This window comes from Cryptomeria japonica, chromosome 3 (assembly GCF_030272615.1).
Source record: "Cryptomeria japonica chromosome 3, Sugi_1.0, whole genome shotgun sequence".
In the NCBI taxonomy this organism is placed as follows: domain Eukaryota; kingdom Viridiplantae; phylum Streptophyta; class Pinopsida; order Cupressales; family Cupressaceae; genus Cryptomeria; species Cryptomeria japonica.
Window position 1 is genome coordinate 607,946,089 of NC_081407.1, and position 15,206 is coordinate 607,961,294.

Genomic DNA, 15,206 nt, shown 5'->3' on the forward strand with positions numbered 1-15,206 from the left:
ACCTACAAACCAAATGTTCTTTGTCTAAAACCTAGAGGTGCTGTGGCTGCCTCATGTAGGCCTCTGCCTCCAAGTCTCCATTCAAGAAAGCACTTTTGATATCCGTTTGAAATATTGTCCACTACCCCTTCCTATGGATATCCTTTGGCGACAAGACGAGCATTGTACTTGTCCAAAGAACCATTTGATTCACACTTTATAAATCCATTTACAAGTACTGGATTTTTTTGTGGGGGCAATGTCGACAGCGCACAACTCTTATTTTTCATGAAGGCATCATACTTCACCTTCATGGCAGCCTCCCATTTTAGAATTCCCTTTGGCCTCTACAAACGTACGGGGCTCAAATATCTGTGAAACAACAGAAGGTTGTGAGTAGGTAAATTTTGTTCTAACACCATTGTGAGTATCTCGACCTTGATCAAATTGTGTTAAATGACATAGGAGAATGAATGCGGCATTAACTTATTCACTGCTGTGGGCTGTGCTACTCAGCATTAGCAATGCTTCCTTTTTGCTGCTCTTCATGTTTGAGATCCTCACACAGGCGCACCTCACTCAAGGGAATGCATCTTCCCTCACATAATTGGATCTCATACTTAAACACTACAGCAAGACTCTTTCCTTCACAAACACTTCAATATATAGGTTCTAACATTTTATAAATATATTCTTGAGTTGTTGAATATTACATTGTAGAATAGCTTAATATATAAGCCAAGGAATTGAATAAGCTAGCCTCTGATTTAGGAACAAACTCCTAACAACCTACAACCTATGTAAAACAACCTATGATAATGTGCTAACAACTATAATGCTAATATTATTATTACAAAGCTTATATTAATCTAATATGGAAGAGGATACTTGTGGGTAGAAAATCAAGGTGAAACTTTGCACTCAAGATCAAGGGAGGGGAAGATCTTTCCACGTTCAAGCAAGCGTATGGGAACTTGAATGCGAAGCAACAGTGAAAAATGAATATGAGGCCTTAATGAGGAACAATAATTGGTAGTTGTGATCACTCAAATTCTGATTATGGTGGTGATGAGGATGATTGAAGATCTACTTCTGGTTATTATTTTATCCATGGTGGTGCTCTAGTTGCATAGATGAGCAAGAAGCATATTGTTGTTTTCAGTTCTTCTTTGTACTGAAGTTTAGCTCAAGTGGGAGAAAAATTGCAATGATCATGTCATCTACTTGAGGAATTTGGCTTTGCGAAGGATGGACCCTACATGATTTGGATAGATAATCAGAGTGCTCTCATATGACCAAAAATCAAGTGCTGCATCGATGCAGGAAACACATTGAGATAGTGTAATGTCCCTTACTAGGAGGTTGCCAGTTTACCAATTATTAACATGTGATTAAATATTATTATGCCTTAAGTTATTGAGATTAGAAGTATATATAATGCATTAAATAACTAATTAAATTTAGGTTTTGCCCTCACTTCTTCCTAACCCTACGGAAGATGGTGGAATTATTGTGCTAAGGCACTTGGAAACAGTCTACGAACAGGCTCCCTCAAGGTTTCTTAGGAACATATGTTTATGCCCATCTCGGGACTCTCCCTCAAGGCTTCAGAAATATATGTCCTTACCCATCTTGGAATTTATTCCTCTAGTGACCGAATTACTCGCCTTTCTCTACAGAAACCCCCTATCCCAGCGTAGGCATTAGTAGAAAAGCAAGGATTAGACCGCTTAATATATTAGTCTTTCATGTACTATGAATGTATATGAAATTAAGTATGACTGTCATACATATTGCAGTCTATATTTATATTACTATTAAATTCTGCATAAGAACATAATCAGGCTTCATATATTAAGCATACATATTAAGCACATCCCCATGCATACCACCAAGAACAAGGATGTTACTGACTGTAACTTAATAACAGTTCTGATCTGATCTGATCAAATTACTCCGCCTTTCCCTACAGAAACCCCCTATCCCAGCATAGGCATTAGTAGAAAGGCAAGGATTAGACTGTTTAATATATTGTTCTTTCATGTACTATGAATGTATATGAAATTAAGTATGACTGTCATACATATTGCAGTCTATATTAATATTACTATTAAATTCTGCATAAGAACATTATCAGGCTCACATATCAAGCATACATATTAACCACATCCCCATGCATACCACCAAGAACAAGGATGTTACTGACTGTAACTTAATAACAGTTCTGATCTGATCTGATTGATGGTGTTGTCACTGGATGCTTTTGATTACTTTCCTTTATATCTCTCAATGTGGAGAGGTCACACCTCTTCATCATATATGCCCTTTGGCAAGAGATACAGCTGTTGTGACGTTTTCACACATCACCCCATTGCAAATGGGGACACCCACTTTTTGCTTAGATTAGGTGCCTTGGTTAGGTGTTTTAGTTTGCTTGGCTTGGCAGTAGTTTCTTTAGTTAACCTTTGCTAGTGAGGAAGAGGTGTGTAGATTGTAGAAAAGTTGGCAATTGGAATATCCTCTCGATATTGCTGGTGCAAAAGGCAACAACACAAACATCTTGTGAGGATTTACTTGTACAAGTTTAGTATCAAGAGATATGCCTCAATCACAAACATCTTGTGAGGATTTACTTCTTGTACAAGTTTAGTTGGCGCCTAGTCATCATCAATCCAATCTAGTCATGCCACACCAACTCGTCCAGATTCAATGTACTTGGTTCGTCCTATGAAGAGGAGAACTACACACGTGACACATGGCACTGCATTAAATATTATTCTATGTACCTAACCTATTTTCTCGGTTAGAAATCAAAGGAGGGCATGTGTCCGATTTAATGTAAATATTTCATTGGCCAAAAGGAAGTTCGTTGTAGCAAACCCTAATTAGGGTTTCATTTTGTAATTTTGGCTGTTGATTTGGGGATCAATCTAAGCCATTCATTTTAAAGAGACCTCTATATAAGGCTCAATGCTCTCATTTGTAAAGGTTAATAGATAGTTGCGGAAGCAATCAATAGCAATAGCAAGTAGAGTAGAGTAGGAGAAGGCAAAAATTGTTGGCAAGGCATGTTAATAAACATACTTTTCATTGAATGTATGGTGAATAGTGGTGTTTCTTCTACATATTGCATGGTTTCTTGTTATATGGACTCAAATTTAGATAAAGTTCATTGATTATGATGAAGAAGTGTGATTTGATGAATCCTTTGGTTCATACCATTTACATCTCGTCGATTGCAAGTTGTAGTGCATGGTTAGCCTGAACCTAATTATTATCGTGGCTAAGTTTGATTGTGAATACTTTATTTGGATTGCGCTAGTATTGGGTGTTTGAGTGGATTGTTGCAATATGAAGATCTTTCACTAGCTTAGGAGATCACACTCTTTCTATGGCATTGTGGGCTATCTTTGGTCAAGTAGAAAGTAGTTTCATGAAGGATTTGTCTATCAAAGTATCATTCGTTATTGTCATTGTCCTTAGGAATGAGGAGTTAGCATAAATTCTTTAAACCCTTTCCCCCTTTTTGTCCTTTTTTTCATTTGAATTGAGTTGATTTAGGAGAAGCAGCGTCACATGTTTGATACATCCGATGTTCATGTTCTAGTTATAGTTCATAAATGTAAGTCCCCTCGGATTACCAACAATCACTTCTATACATTGAGTCTACCCACATATAAAGTCAAGACCTGACTATAGGAACCTTCGAGTCACCTCGTTTGATCATAAAGTTTAGCATTTGAGGAGATTTTGTTCAAGAGAGGATAAGATACTTAGCATTTTATTCTGTGTTGTAAGGTGTCATAAAAAACACATCAACAACACCTTTTCCACCATTAGCACCCTTTGAAAGAGTGCAATTTTTCATTATTTCTGCCCTTTGAAAGGGACACAACCTTTTGCAATCAGATCCACACTTCTTATTTAAATCAAATCTGCACTTCTGATTTCCCAAATCATCCCCCCTTTAAATGAGTTCTCTTCTCCCTTTTGTACCTCATATTTGGGGAAGTCACAACCTATCATTTCATGCCTTTTGACCATTCATTAACTTTAATCAAATTTAATTATATTTAATAATATTTTAATTTAATTTTTATTTTTATTCTTTTGTATTTTAATTTATTATTATTATTTATTACTAAATTATATTTCAAAGTGTGGACATTACAAATAGATGTGTATTGGTTTTGTGAGTGATTGCAACAAAGAGAGATTGATGTGTAGTATATTTTGGCTACAATGAAACTAGCAAAAGTCTTAACCAAACCTTTGTCAGAGGTTCCAAGATATGATCAAGATTGAGGGTGCTATCATCAAGGGAGGGTGCTTGGTTAGTGACATTTTTGATTCCTTGATTCAAAATCTTAATGTTGGCATTGTGTTGTCATTGATGTCAACCGGTATGGGATGACTACCGGTATGAGAGATATGTGTTCAACACTGTCATGGAGGAGTACAGGATTAGATATCTTTGATATCACCTTGTGTTGCAAAACACCGGTAAGGTAAGAAAGAGAATGTCATTCAGAGGAATGATCACTGGAGTCACCGGTACACAAGTTAGGACTTGTGTGGATGACATGGAGAAGACAAATCAACCAAGTGAGTGGTCGTCAATCGACAAGATTATGACCAGTGAACAAGCAGGATGGGCAAGGTGCTTGAGTTGTTGTTTGTGATGAAGAGGCAGAATGCTACCTAAATCACAACAACACCGGAGGAGAAGAATGAACTGGTCAGTGGTATACTATGAAGCTGCAGGACAGCAGGACTCCCACTGGATAGAGATGCAGTCACCATGGGAAGAGATGACTGACAGTGAATGTGCCCACACCAGATCACATGTGCCTGTTTGAAGATGTGCTGCACAAACAGGGAAGCCACATGAGTGCATTGCAGGATGTAGATGACAAGGAATCACTACCACCAGTAAGTGGAACTTATCTCCTATTATGCATAGTGTGCATCATAGTTATGTGAGATAAGGAATAAGAGGTAAAGGCAGGTGTTTGAAGGCTCACACCGGATCTATCGGCGAATCAAAGGAATGCCTCAAGTGCATGAGAACAGGGATATGCACTGGATCGACTGAGAAGGCATGTTGAGATGCCGATACAGATGAAGAGTGATGGGTTTGTCACTTTGACAAACCGATTGAGATATGGTCCGAGCTGATCACGAAGAAGGCAAGGCTGAGCAGATGCAGATAGAGGAAAAATAGCCGGATTGAAGATGGAGTCTGTTAAAGGTTGATGACATGGTGTCATCAAGAGTGATTACTGGTATGTAAGTCCACCGGTGATATGGACAAGGTGCAGATGCAAAAGACTTCCCACCTGATGAGAATGAGCATGCTATGGATAGATATGTCTGGTGACCGGTTAAGGTGTTCCACCGACAGTTCAACAAAGGGCAAACATGAAGGTTAATCGATAAAGTGTGAGATACCGGCAAGGTTAGTGAACCGACAAAAAAGAAGAATCGGTTGAGTGGTTGGTCGGTGATCTTGTCTAAATCGACACAGAGATCCAAGCTGGCAGTTGGTCGACATGGATGCCATGTGGAGTCAAGGTGGCAGACTGTTGATGTGTTTTTTATGCACATGCGAACACAGAATAAAATACCGAAGTATCTTATCCTCTCTTGAACAAAGTTCCCGACTGCTGAAGATCTCGCTGAAGGATCAGTCTGAGTAACTCCAAGGTTCTGTTATGTAGGATCTCTACGTGTGGATAAGCTCTCTGTGGTATGATGTGATTTTGCTGGAATCACAAGGGGACTTACACTTGATGACTTGAACGTCTGATTTGCTGGAATCACAAGATTTCACTGGCCTAGATTTTGAAAAAAAAGGAAAAAGGATGAGGGCGAGGAAAGGATCTAATTCTGACATTAAGAATGTAGGAGCAATGAATAACCTTTGGTGAAATTCTAACTAAGTCTTGTTTTGACATCCCAGGACCATCTCCACAAGGTTAGTGCGATCTTCGGAGGAAAGCTTTATGATGTTCAGATCATCGCTATAAGCATAGACACCATCAGGTTGATGCATATTAGTGAAGAAGCGACAATTGAAGTTAAGCTTAAGCTGAATGATTCCAGTTGACTACACAAGGCAAGTCTGCAATCAACAAACTGCTAGTAGTATGGGTATACAAATTTCACCATCAATCAAACACATTTCTTCCACTCATCTAATAACATGAAATCAAATGTGAGAAGTATAAAGACCATGCAAATTGTTGAATCGACCCATAGATTTCACCATTTCTTCAATGAAGTTTTACAAGTCTTTTACAACAACATCTTGGCAACAATCTTTGCCTTCTCTTGCTATTCTACTCTAATTGCTATTCTATCAACTGACTATTCACTATTAGCTAACTATTCACCTACTATTGACTATTGACTAACTATTCTCTATTAGCTAACCATTGACTAACTATTAGCCTTTACAAATGAGGAGCGAGAGCTTATATAGTGCCCACAATACAATTCAATGGCTTAGATCAATTTGAGATCAATGGCCAAGATTTTACAATGAAACCCTAATTAGGGTTTGTTACAACAAACTTAATTCTGACCAATGAAATAATTGCATTATTTGGACACATGTCTTCTCTGGAATATTCAACCAATGGATAGCCGGGGTAGGTACATTGAAGTTAGTGCTATCTTTGATGAGTCAGGTACATTGAATCTGGACATGCTGAAGTGGACCAACTCGATTGGAGGAGTGCTGACTGGGATGCCACCTTGTCTTTCCTTCAAATGTTGGACTGGAAGATGTCGTCCTTGATGAGGTTGGGTTGGAGAAGGTCATCCTTGTCCTGGCCTGGTCTTCTTTCATCTGCCAAAACAAACCAAAAGATGATTAAGGACACATGATAAATTCATTTCAACATAGCATTTTCAACTTAAATCATCAACGAAAAGATATCAACATGAAACTTGCCCAAGATTTTCTCCAGGAACAGACCCTATAAGAATTTCGCCCTGGACCCTTTGGAAGGGTCAGGAGCGAAATTCCAACTTAAGCTCAAAATTCACATTTTTGAAGGTCAAACATCTTTCCAAGGCATTCCAAATAGTTTTCTCACCCTAGTCTAGTCTTGACTTCACTCAAGTTTTGAAGAAAAAGGTGGTTTTAGGTTTTTTCGCTCTGGACTCTTTGGAAGGGCCAGGAGCGAAATTCTTGCTTGTAGCTCATTTTTTCATCATTTCAACTTTAATCCACCTCACAAGGCAAGGAAACACTTCTCTTCTTTCATCCTGCCCAAGTTTAACTTGATTTTACAAGGCAAAATAGGTGATTGAAGGATTTTCGCCCTGGAGCCTTTGGAAGGGTCAGGAGCGATTTTCCTCCTCTGACCTAAAATCATCATTTTTGGAGACAACCATCAACTCAAGGGCAATCACAAGGGCATCTTTTACCTTGGTCTAGGCATAGCTTAGCAAAAATTTGAAAGGAATAGGTAGATTTTGGGATTTTCGCTCTGGACCCTTTGGAAGGGTCAGGAGCGAAATTTTCATTAGGCTTCAAAATTTGCATTCTTGGCAACCAAAATCCACTCTAAGGCAATCCAAATGCCTTCTCACACCCTTGTCCAAGCTTGGCTTTGCTCAAATTTTGGAAAAAAGATGGTTTTAAGGATTTTCGCTTTGGACCCTTTGGAAGGGTCAGGAGCGAAAATCACTTCTAGGCTCAATTCCTTCATCTTTCATGCTTTCTAGCAACTTAAAGTCACTCTCAGGGGCAACTTCTCCTTGAATTTACCTTAGCCCACACTTGATCTAGCAAAAAATTGATAGCAAAGAGAGGTTTTGAGAAAATTCGCTCTGGACCCTTTGGAAGGGTCAGGAGCGAAATTCTCATTCTTGACCAAAAATCATCATTTTTTCAACTTGAAACTTCATTGCAAGGTAGAATCTCATCCTTCATTGCCCTATGAACAAGGTTTCATGTCCAAGAAAGGTTAAAAAGTAGGCTTATAAGGAATTTCGCTCTGGACCCTTTGGAAGGGTCAGGAGCGAAATTTCCTTTCCTGGCTAAAATCCTTCATTTTTAATGTTTTCAAACACTCTCAAGGATTCCATCATGTCAATTCTCTCCTTCAACATGCCTTGGACATCACAATTTGGTCAAATAGGGAAGGAAATGAGGTCTAGGAGGATTTTCGCTCTGGACCCTTTGGAAGGGTCAAGAGCGAAAATCATGATTTGGGCTTGATTCTTCCTTTTTCCAACTCAAAATTACCTCAAGAGGTAACTAAACATCATCCTTCACCCAAGGGATAAGGTCTTAAGCCAAAACAAGGTCAAAAGAATAGGCTTGCAAGGAATTTCGCTCTAGACCCTTTGGAAGGGTCAGGAGCAAAATTCATCTTCTTGGCTAGAATCCTTCATTTTTTCAAAGCTTTCAAACATTTCCAACGTCCAAACATGTCTACTCTTCCCTTCAAAATGCCTTGCAAATCAAAATTTGGTCAAATAAGGCCAGAAATGAGTCTTAGGTTGATTTTCGCTCTGGACCCTTTGGAAGGGTCAGGAGCGAAAATCTTGATTTAGGCTTTAATTGCTCATTTTTCAAACTTCAATCTTCTCCTGGAGGCAAATATAGATTGTTTTCCACTTGAGGAACCAGGTTTTAAGCCCATTCAAGGTAGTAAATGAGGATTATAGTGAATTTCGCTCTGGACCCTTTGGAAGGATCAGGAGCGAAATTCCTAATCTTGGCCAAAATCCTTCACATTTCTACGTTCCATCACCTCAAAAGGCAGAGACATATTATTTCCTTCCCAAATTCGCCTATGGAACAAGGTTGGTATCCAAAACAAGGGAGCAAATGAGGCTTATGAAGAATTTCGCTCTGGACCCTTTGGAAGGGTCAGGAGCGAAATTCCTATTTTTGGACAAGATCCTCACTTTTCAAAACACTTCTCAAGGCAAGAACACATCAAGACACACACAAAGCCTAATAAACCAACGCCCATCCAAAACAAGGAAGGAAAATGAGAGTTATAAGGATTTTCGCTCTGGACCCTTTGGAAGGGTCAGGAGCGAAATTCCTCTCCCAGGCTAGAATCCTTCATCCCAAGGTCTAAAATCTCCTCTCCAAGGCAAAGTTGCATCAAATCTTCTCAATTATGCCTCAAAAGTCTACAAACTTGGTCAAGCTAAGGAGAAAAATAGAGGAAATAAGAATTTCGCTCTGGACCCTTTGGAAGGGTCAGGAATGAAATTCACCTAGGCCATGATCCTGACTTCATTTTTTTGCATTTCTTCATTCAAACAAGTGCTTTTGCCTTCATTCAAGCCTGGGAATGTGTTAGTTCTAGGTTTTGGTCAAAGTAGAATGTCTTATGGAGAATTTCGCTTTGGACCCTTTGGAAGGGTCAGGAGCGAAATTTGACATTTTGGACTCTCCGTTAGGATCATTTTATGGAATATAACATTTAAGTATAAGTCTTTCTTATACTTTAAGTTATATTCCATATATACTTCCAGGATGTTTGAGAGTGGTTTCGAACCTCCAGGAGTTATATTGCAAAATCTAGTTTTTGGAGGATTCTTCAGTTTTCCAGACTTAGTCAAATTTCAGGATCAGGACATTCCAGACTTAGCCAAATTTCAGGATCAGGGCATTCCAGACAGCCAAATTCAGGGCATTTGAAGATCAGGATGACATTCCAGACTTCATCACTCACCAACTTGACCTAACTCAGACCTTCAAGGATGATACTCACTCACCAAGCAAGGCACAATTAGAAACGAGAGCAAAACCAGGCCCTAAGGAAGACTCTCAAAGAAACCCTAATTCTGGGGCCCTGTGGACTCACCCTGGCTCAAGCAAAGCTTGTAATCCAACGATCCCCTCGACAGCACTCATCCTGCAAAGGCTAACAGACAAAACCCTAAAAGACCTAGAAAACAAACCCTAGAAAGCAAAAAGCAGGGGTCCCCATTTGCAATGGGGCGATGTGTGAATACGTCACAACACAAACTTGCATGCAGCGGTAGATGGAATGTGCATCGACGAGGTTGTTGAAGAGTTGGTTGATATTAATGGTAGATCCCGTAAATCATGGGATGTGTTGCGGAGCCATTGTAGAGGTTTGCGGCTCGAGGTCTGGAGGACAACAGAGGGCCAGCTTAGAGTGATTGAGGAGATCGAGGCAGATGAAGGAAACCGCAAGACCAATCTTGGTGATTGATCAAGATATCAGCTTACAGAGTAAAAAGCAGATTGCCAAAGATAGAAGGCATGATCAAGAAGGCACAACATTGGCAGGATTGATTGATGAGTTACAGTTCATCAATCCAGGCGATTAGATCGGATAAGATCTGATTGGATTTGGTTTGCCTCGAGGTTGATGAGGAAACCCTAACCGCCTATAATTTGAATTGGCTTTTGGTGGGAAAACTAGGCTATAAATATGCAAGCCAAAGATATTATTAAGTGTTGTTGAATGGAAGAGGGTAGTGTTGTTTCGAAGTGTTTAAGTGCTGCATGAGAGAATTAGATCAGTCAGAGTGATAATAGCAGAAGAGATTAGTGACTGAGTGAGTGAAGGATAAACTGGTGATAGGGTTTAACAGAGGGTTAACTGGTATGGTTTGAGCAATCGGTATACAAGCTAGAGTGCATCTGAGGAGATAACCGGTAGGTGCTTGTACCGACTTGAAGACAATTGAGAGGACTGAAGAGCAGAGCAGTGAGGAGGAGATCCAGCAGAGCAGAAGAAGAGTAAAGGTGAACCGGTAGAGTCTACTGGCAAATGTAGTAACAGAAGAGTGAACCGGTGTAACAAAGAAGGTGTCTCACCGGCAAAAGGAAGTGAAGTGTAGAGGTTGCAAAACTCTTTTGTAACTAGGATATTACTTTTGTATTTGAATGTTCATTGCGATCACCGAGTTGTAGCTTGGTGCAGGGGTTGTAGCTCCTTTGGGTTGTAGCCCATAAATCAGTTAGGGGTTGGTGCTCCTTGGGTTGGTGCCCTAAATCAGGAGTTGTAGCCCATAAACAAGTAAGGGGTTGTAGCTCCTTGGGTTGGTGCCCTAAACATTGTAACATAGATTTCATTGTGAGGCTGGATTGGAGCAGTAGACTCCAGCAGCATTTCTCACCAAGGTTTTTCCCATCTTGGGTTTTCCTCGTACATACTGGTGTTATGTGATGTCCCTTTGTGTGTGTTTGCATTTGTAGTGGTCTCTCCTCTAACCTGTAAGTCTGCATTCAGTTAGATTTGTTAATCGGTATACTCACATAAGGATAGTCAAAGGGAAAAGATTGAGAACCACTGATTCAGCCCCCTCTCAGTAGTGCATTATGTCTAACACTTAAGGGAGGGTGTTGAGTTTTAAGATTAACTAGTGACTTATTTTTATTTACATTATATAGTCTACCACTTAACCTCTCTTGTATACAATATATATTTAGTGTTTATCATGTTGATCTTTGTGATCAATGGTCATGATTTAACCCTTGTATGTTGTTAATCAATGGTTGGCATTTATCTACACACATCCAGACAAGTCATGCCTTGGTTTTGAGGTTGTCCATGTGTATGTCAGCCGCCTAAACTTTTGATGCAATTAAGTTTTTTCATTATTACTATTCAAGTGTGTGCTATGCCACTTCATAATTTGGTGTTTGTATCTTTTTCTTTTTTATTATATAGGTAATTACTTTGGTTCGATCTTGTGGAAAGGCTTGCACATTGCATAATCCTACACCCCCTTTCCAAATAACCATGGACCACCCAAATAGATTAAATTTTTACCTTATGGATCATCAAGACCTACTAAGTAGAAATTCTTGGGAGGATCCTTAGTTATTATCTTTCCTTAATTTTGCATTTGTTGTTTATCCATTTCTTGTCGTGCACCACCTTTTGCCAGAACTGCTGGAATTGGTAGACCAACCCTCCTTGCCAAGGAACCTTACCATAGGATTGATGCAGCCATCTTACATTTGGGTCAAAGGGTGTTCTCTTGCTTCTTTAATTATGTTTGATTCAGTGATCGTCTTCACTAATTTCTTTGCTTTTTTTCCCCAGATTGGCTCTCTGATGATACCTTCTAATATCTTCCATTTCTACCACCTTTCTTTCTCTTCTTCTTGTCTCCCATTCACCTTATCTGAATCTGGATCCTCTGTTGGGTTTCTCTCTGCTCCAGTGATCTCTTGGTCTTTTACATATGTGGTTTTTAAAATTTTTTGCAACTAGTAGCCCACTGATTCTTGTATACTTTGTAATCCTGGTATTGTTGTTGTGGGTCTTGCTTTGATCTTCTCTTAATTCCGGTGCTCCCTTTTTCTTTTGCTGCTAGTCCTATGCCTTTCATGGTACCAAATTATCTATAAGTAATACACTTGTATATAATTTTAAATTGGAAATGGTTTTACATCTATTTAAAAATATTTTTTTTGTATATAATTTTAATTTGGAAATGGTTTTACATCTTTTTAAAAGTATTTTTTTATTGACTATAAAATCTAAATGCTCGACAATGATTGTTTAGTGGTAATATTTGAAAATATATCTTCTTTTAACAATACTTATAAGTCTTGTCAGAAACATATACACTCATGCGTCTTTTCTTCAAGAGAGAATTGGACTGAGCATTGACTCAGGACGTGTTTATGTGCAAGAAGGAAATTAATCTTGGCATTAAAGCATCTGAAAGAGCTTGGAGGGTGTATTAAATGTTTGCCACTGATGTGCATATCTTCCTAGGAAATTAACACTGAACTAGAGGCAGTTGAGGAGTTCATTCAGATGTTAAAGGAGCAGGGGCTTATTAGCCATTTTATGGGAGCACATGGATATTTCCCATTTTATGATCTCATGGCCATTTGCTGGATCTCTAAACAACTAGATTCTTACAAAACAATGTTGAGGTTATGCTTGGAGTGAGAAGAAAGTTTACAGTTTTTTTACAATAGGTAATTGATATAATGTTTTCCATGGTGTTCCCTGGTCCTCAAATTGTGTGTTTATTTTTAAAAACACTGAATTTCTTGTTTATTTATGAATCACTTGATTACTGACTTCAATCTCTGCCATATGGAAGGCCTATCTTCTATTGCTCTTTTTTTCATACAACACCTTTTAACTCCTCTGGAGTATTTGGGTGAATTGCATCTTACAGTGCTGTTCACGAGTTGGGAGAATGATCCTTTTTGCAGAACAAAGCTCTATGATCTTGTATATTCTTCCAGTATAAATGGTATTTATTATTGATCAGGAAAGGATGATGAGATTGCTGACTGATTTTAATGGCAGACTGCCATCTTCAAGTTTGTTCTGTTATCATTTATGCTTTTGAAGTTTAATCTTAAATGTTGTACTGATTTTTTTTATTTTTTATTTCATTATGGAGTTATATTGCATCAGTTGATAGAAATGATAATCATGGCTATTGTATGCGACAGGCTTTGCCTATATACATGTTCTTAATGTATCTTTTCTTGGCTAATATCAATTTTTTATCTTACTCTTCTTATCATAGCAAATGAGTTTTTTGTAGGAATTAATGTTAGTTCTCACATGTATTAAAGGTCAAGTGAGTTGTAGTAACAACTCATGTAATTGTTATGGGTGTTAGGAATAAATTGTATTTCTTATAGTTTGTTTAATTTGTTTATGAGTTGTTAGAAGTTAGAATAACTTGGCGGATGATAAGTTCATTGGAAGTCAAATCGAGATAAGTTATCGTATGTAGGTGATAATGTTTAGCAAGGCCCAGATGGCAGTTTGCAGACCTAAAAGTATGCATAGGCATATGATTCTGTTTCTAGTTCATATGTTGTACTTTCTCTCCATGTTGTACTTTGTTTGCTTCCCTGTCTTGTTGGCTACTTATGACTAATTCTCTGCTAAGTGGCATTGTTTGTCATACCTATCCTTTCTAAACCTTTTCTGAAGCTTTGAATCACTGCTATTTTCTATGTTTGTGTCATTATGGTACATACTATCTGAAGTAAGAGGTAGGTTTTCATGTAAAGCTGGCTTGCATCAACTTGAAGTCTATTAGAAGGGGTCATGTTAGCTCTAGTTGCTTGAAAATTTGCAAGTCGTCAAAATCCAAGTGTTTCAGGTGGGTTTTGTGTATACTCCTTAGTTTTGATAAATATCTTACATTTACACTCCAATGTCTATCATTATCATGGCTAAGTTTGATTGTGAATACTTTATTTGGATTGCGCTAGTATTGGGTGTTTGAATGGATTGTTACAATATGAAGATCTTTCACTAGCTTAGGAGATCACACTCTTTCTATGGCATTGTGGGCTATCTTTGGTCAAGTAGAAAGTAGTTTCATTAAGGATTTGTCTATCAAAGTATCATTCGTTATTGTCATTGTCCTTAGGAATGAGGAGTTAGCATAGATTCTCTAAACCCTTTCCCCCTTTTTGTCCTTTTTTTCATTTGAATTGAGTTGATTTAGGAGAAGCAGCATCACATGTTTGATCAAAATCCAAGTGTTTCAGGTGGGTTTTGTGTATACTCCTTAGTTTTGATAAATATCTTACATTTACACTCCAATGTCTATCATTATCTTGTTAATGCTGCTATTGCCCCTGTACATTCATCTACTTCCACCTTTTTGTTCCCATGATTGTTTTGACCATTCTTTGTATTCCTTACAATGCAGACATGTAAAGTATACGATGGCATTTTGAAATATAAGCTTCAGGTGTTTGCATGCTCACATATTCTTTGTATATTATTTCCTTGGAGCAGGTGACAATGAGAATGAGTTATAACAAATTTGATGCTTATGTTATTTTGTAGGGCTGTTGATGATTGCATGAAGGGCATGCTATTATTTGGAAGGTATGGGTGAGGTATACCAGCCTTATGGTCTTGTTCTGAAGAGCAATTCTGCTATTCAGAAGTTCTTGGAAGAGGCAGCATCATCGTCAAATGCAAAGTCTTCTGAAATACTCTTATCTGCAGAAAAATACATATTTTCTGATGAAGTTCCATATATAGTTCTCAGAGACATATGGTTTCAAATGGAACCTTCTCAAAGACCACGACTTTCAACTCTGCTTGCTGGCATCACTTTTGTTCTTTCAAGCCCAAAGCCTAGGGAGAAGGTTAAAGCTTAATACTATATAATATTTAATTATATTGTTACAGGCATTTATATTTTGGGCTCTTCCAATGCTATTTCATGATTTTGATCCATGTGTGTAGTATAGCTGCTGACAA

At 38.3% G+C, this 15,206-nt stretch overlaps 1 protein-coding gene across 3 annotated transcripts in view; it reads left to right on the top strand.

Annotated features, from left to right (window-relative positions):
• Positions 1-15,206, top strand: part of LOC131063878 (uncharacterized) — a 49,659-nt gene that overhangs the window by 14,110 nt on the left and 20,343 nt on the right. For 2 of the 3 annotated variants that reach the window (XM_057997845.2, XM_057997831.2), the window contains one exon: positions 14,784-15,091. In XM_057997845.2, coding sequence (XP_057853828.1) covers positions 14,828-15,091 — 264 coding nt within the window. In that variant the 5' untranslated portion in view covers positions 14,784-14,827. Of the gene's footprint in view, positions 1-14,643; positions 14,686-14,783; positions 15,092-15,206 lie in introns of all 3 variants that reach the window. The other variant, XM_057997838.2, reaches the window with a different exon arrangement.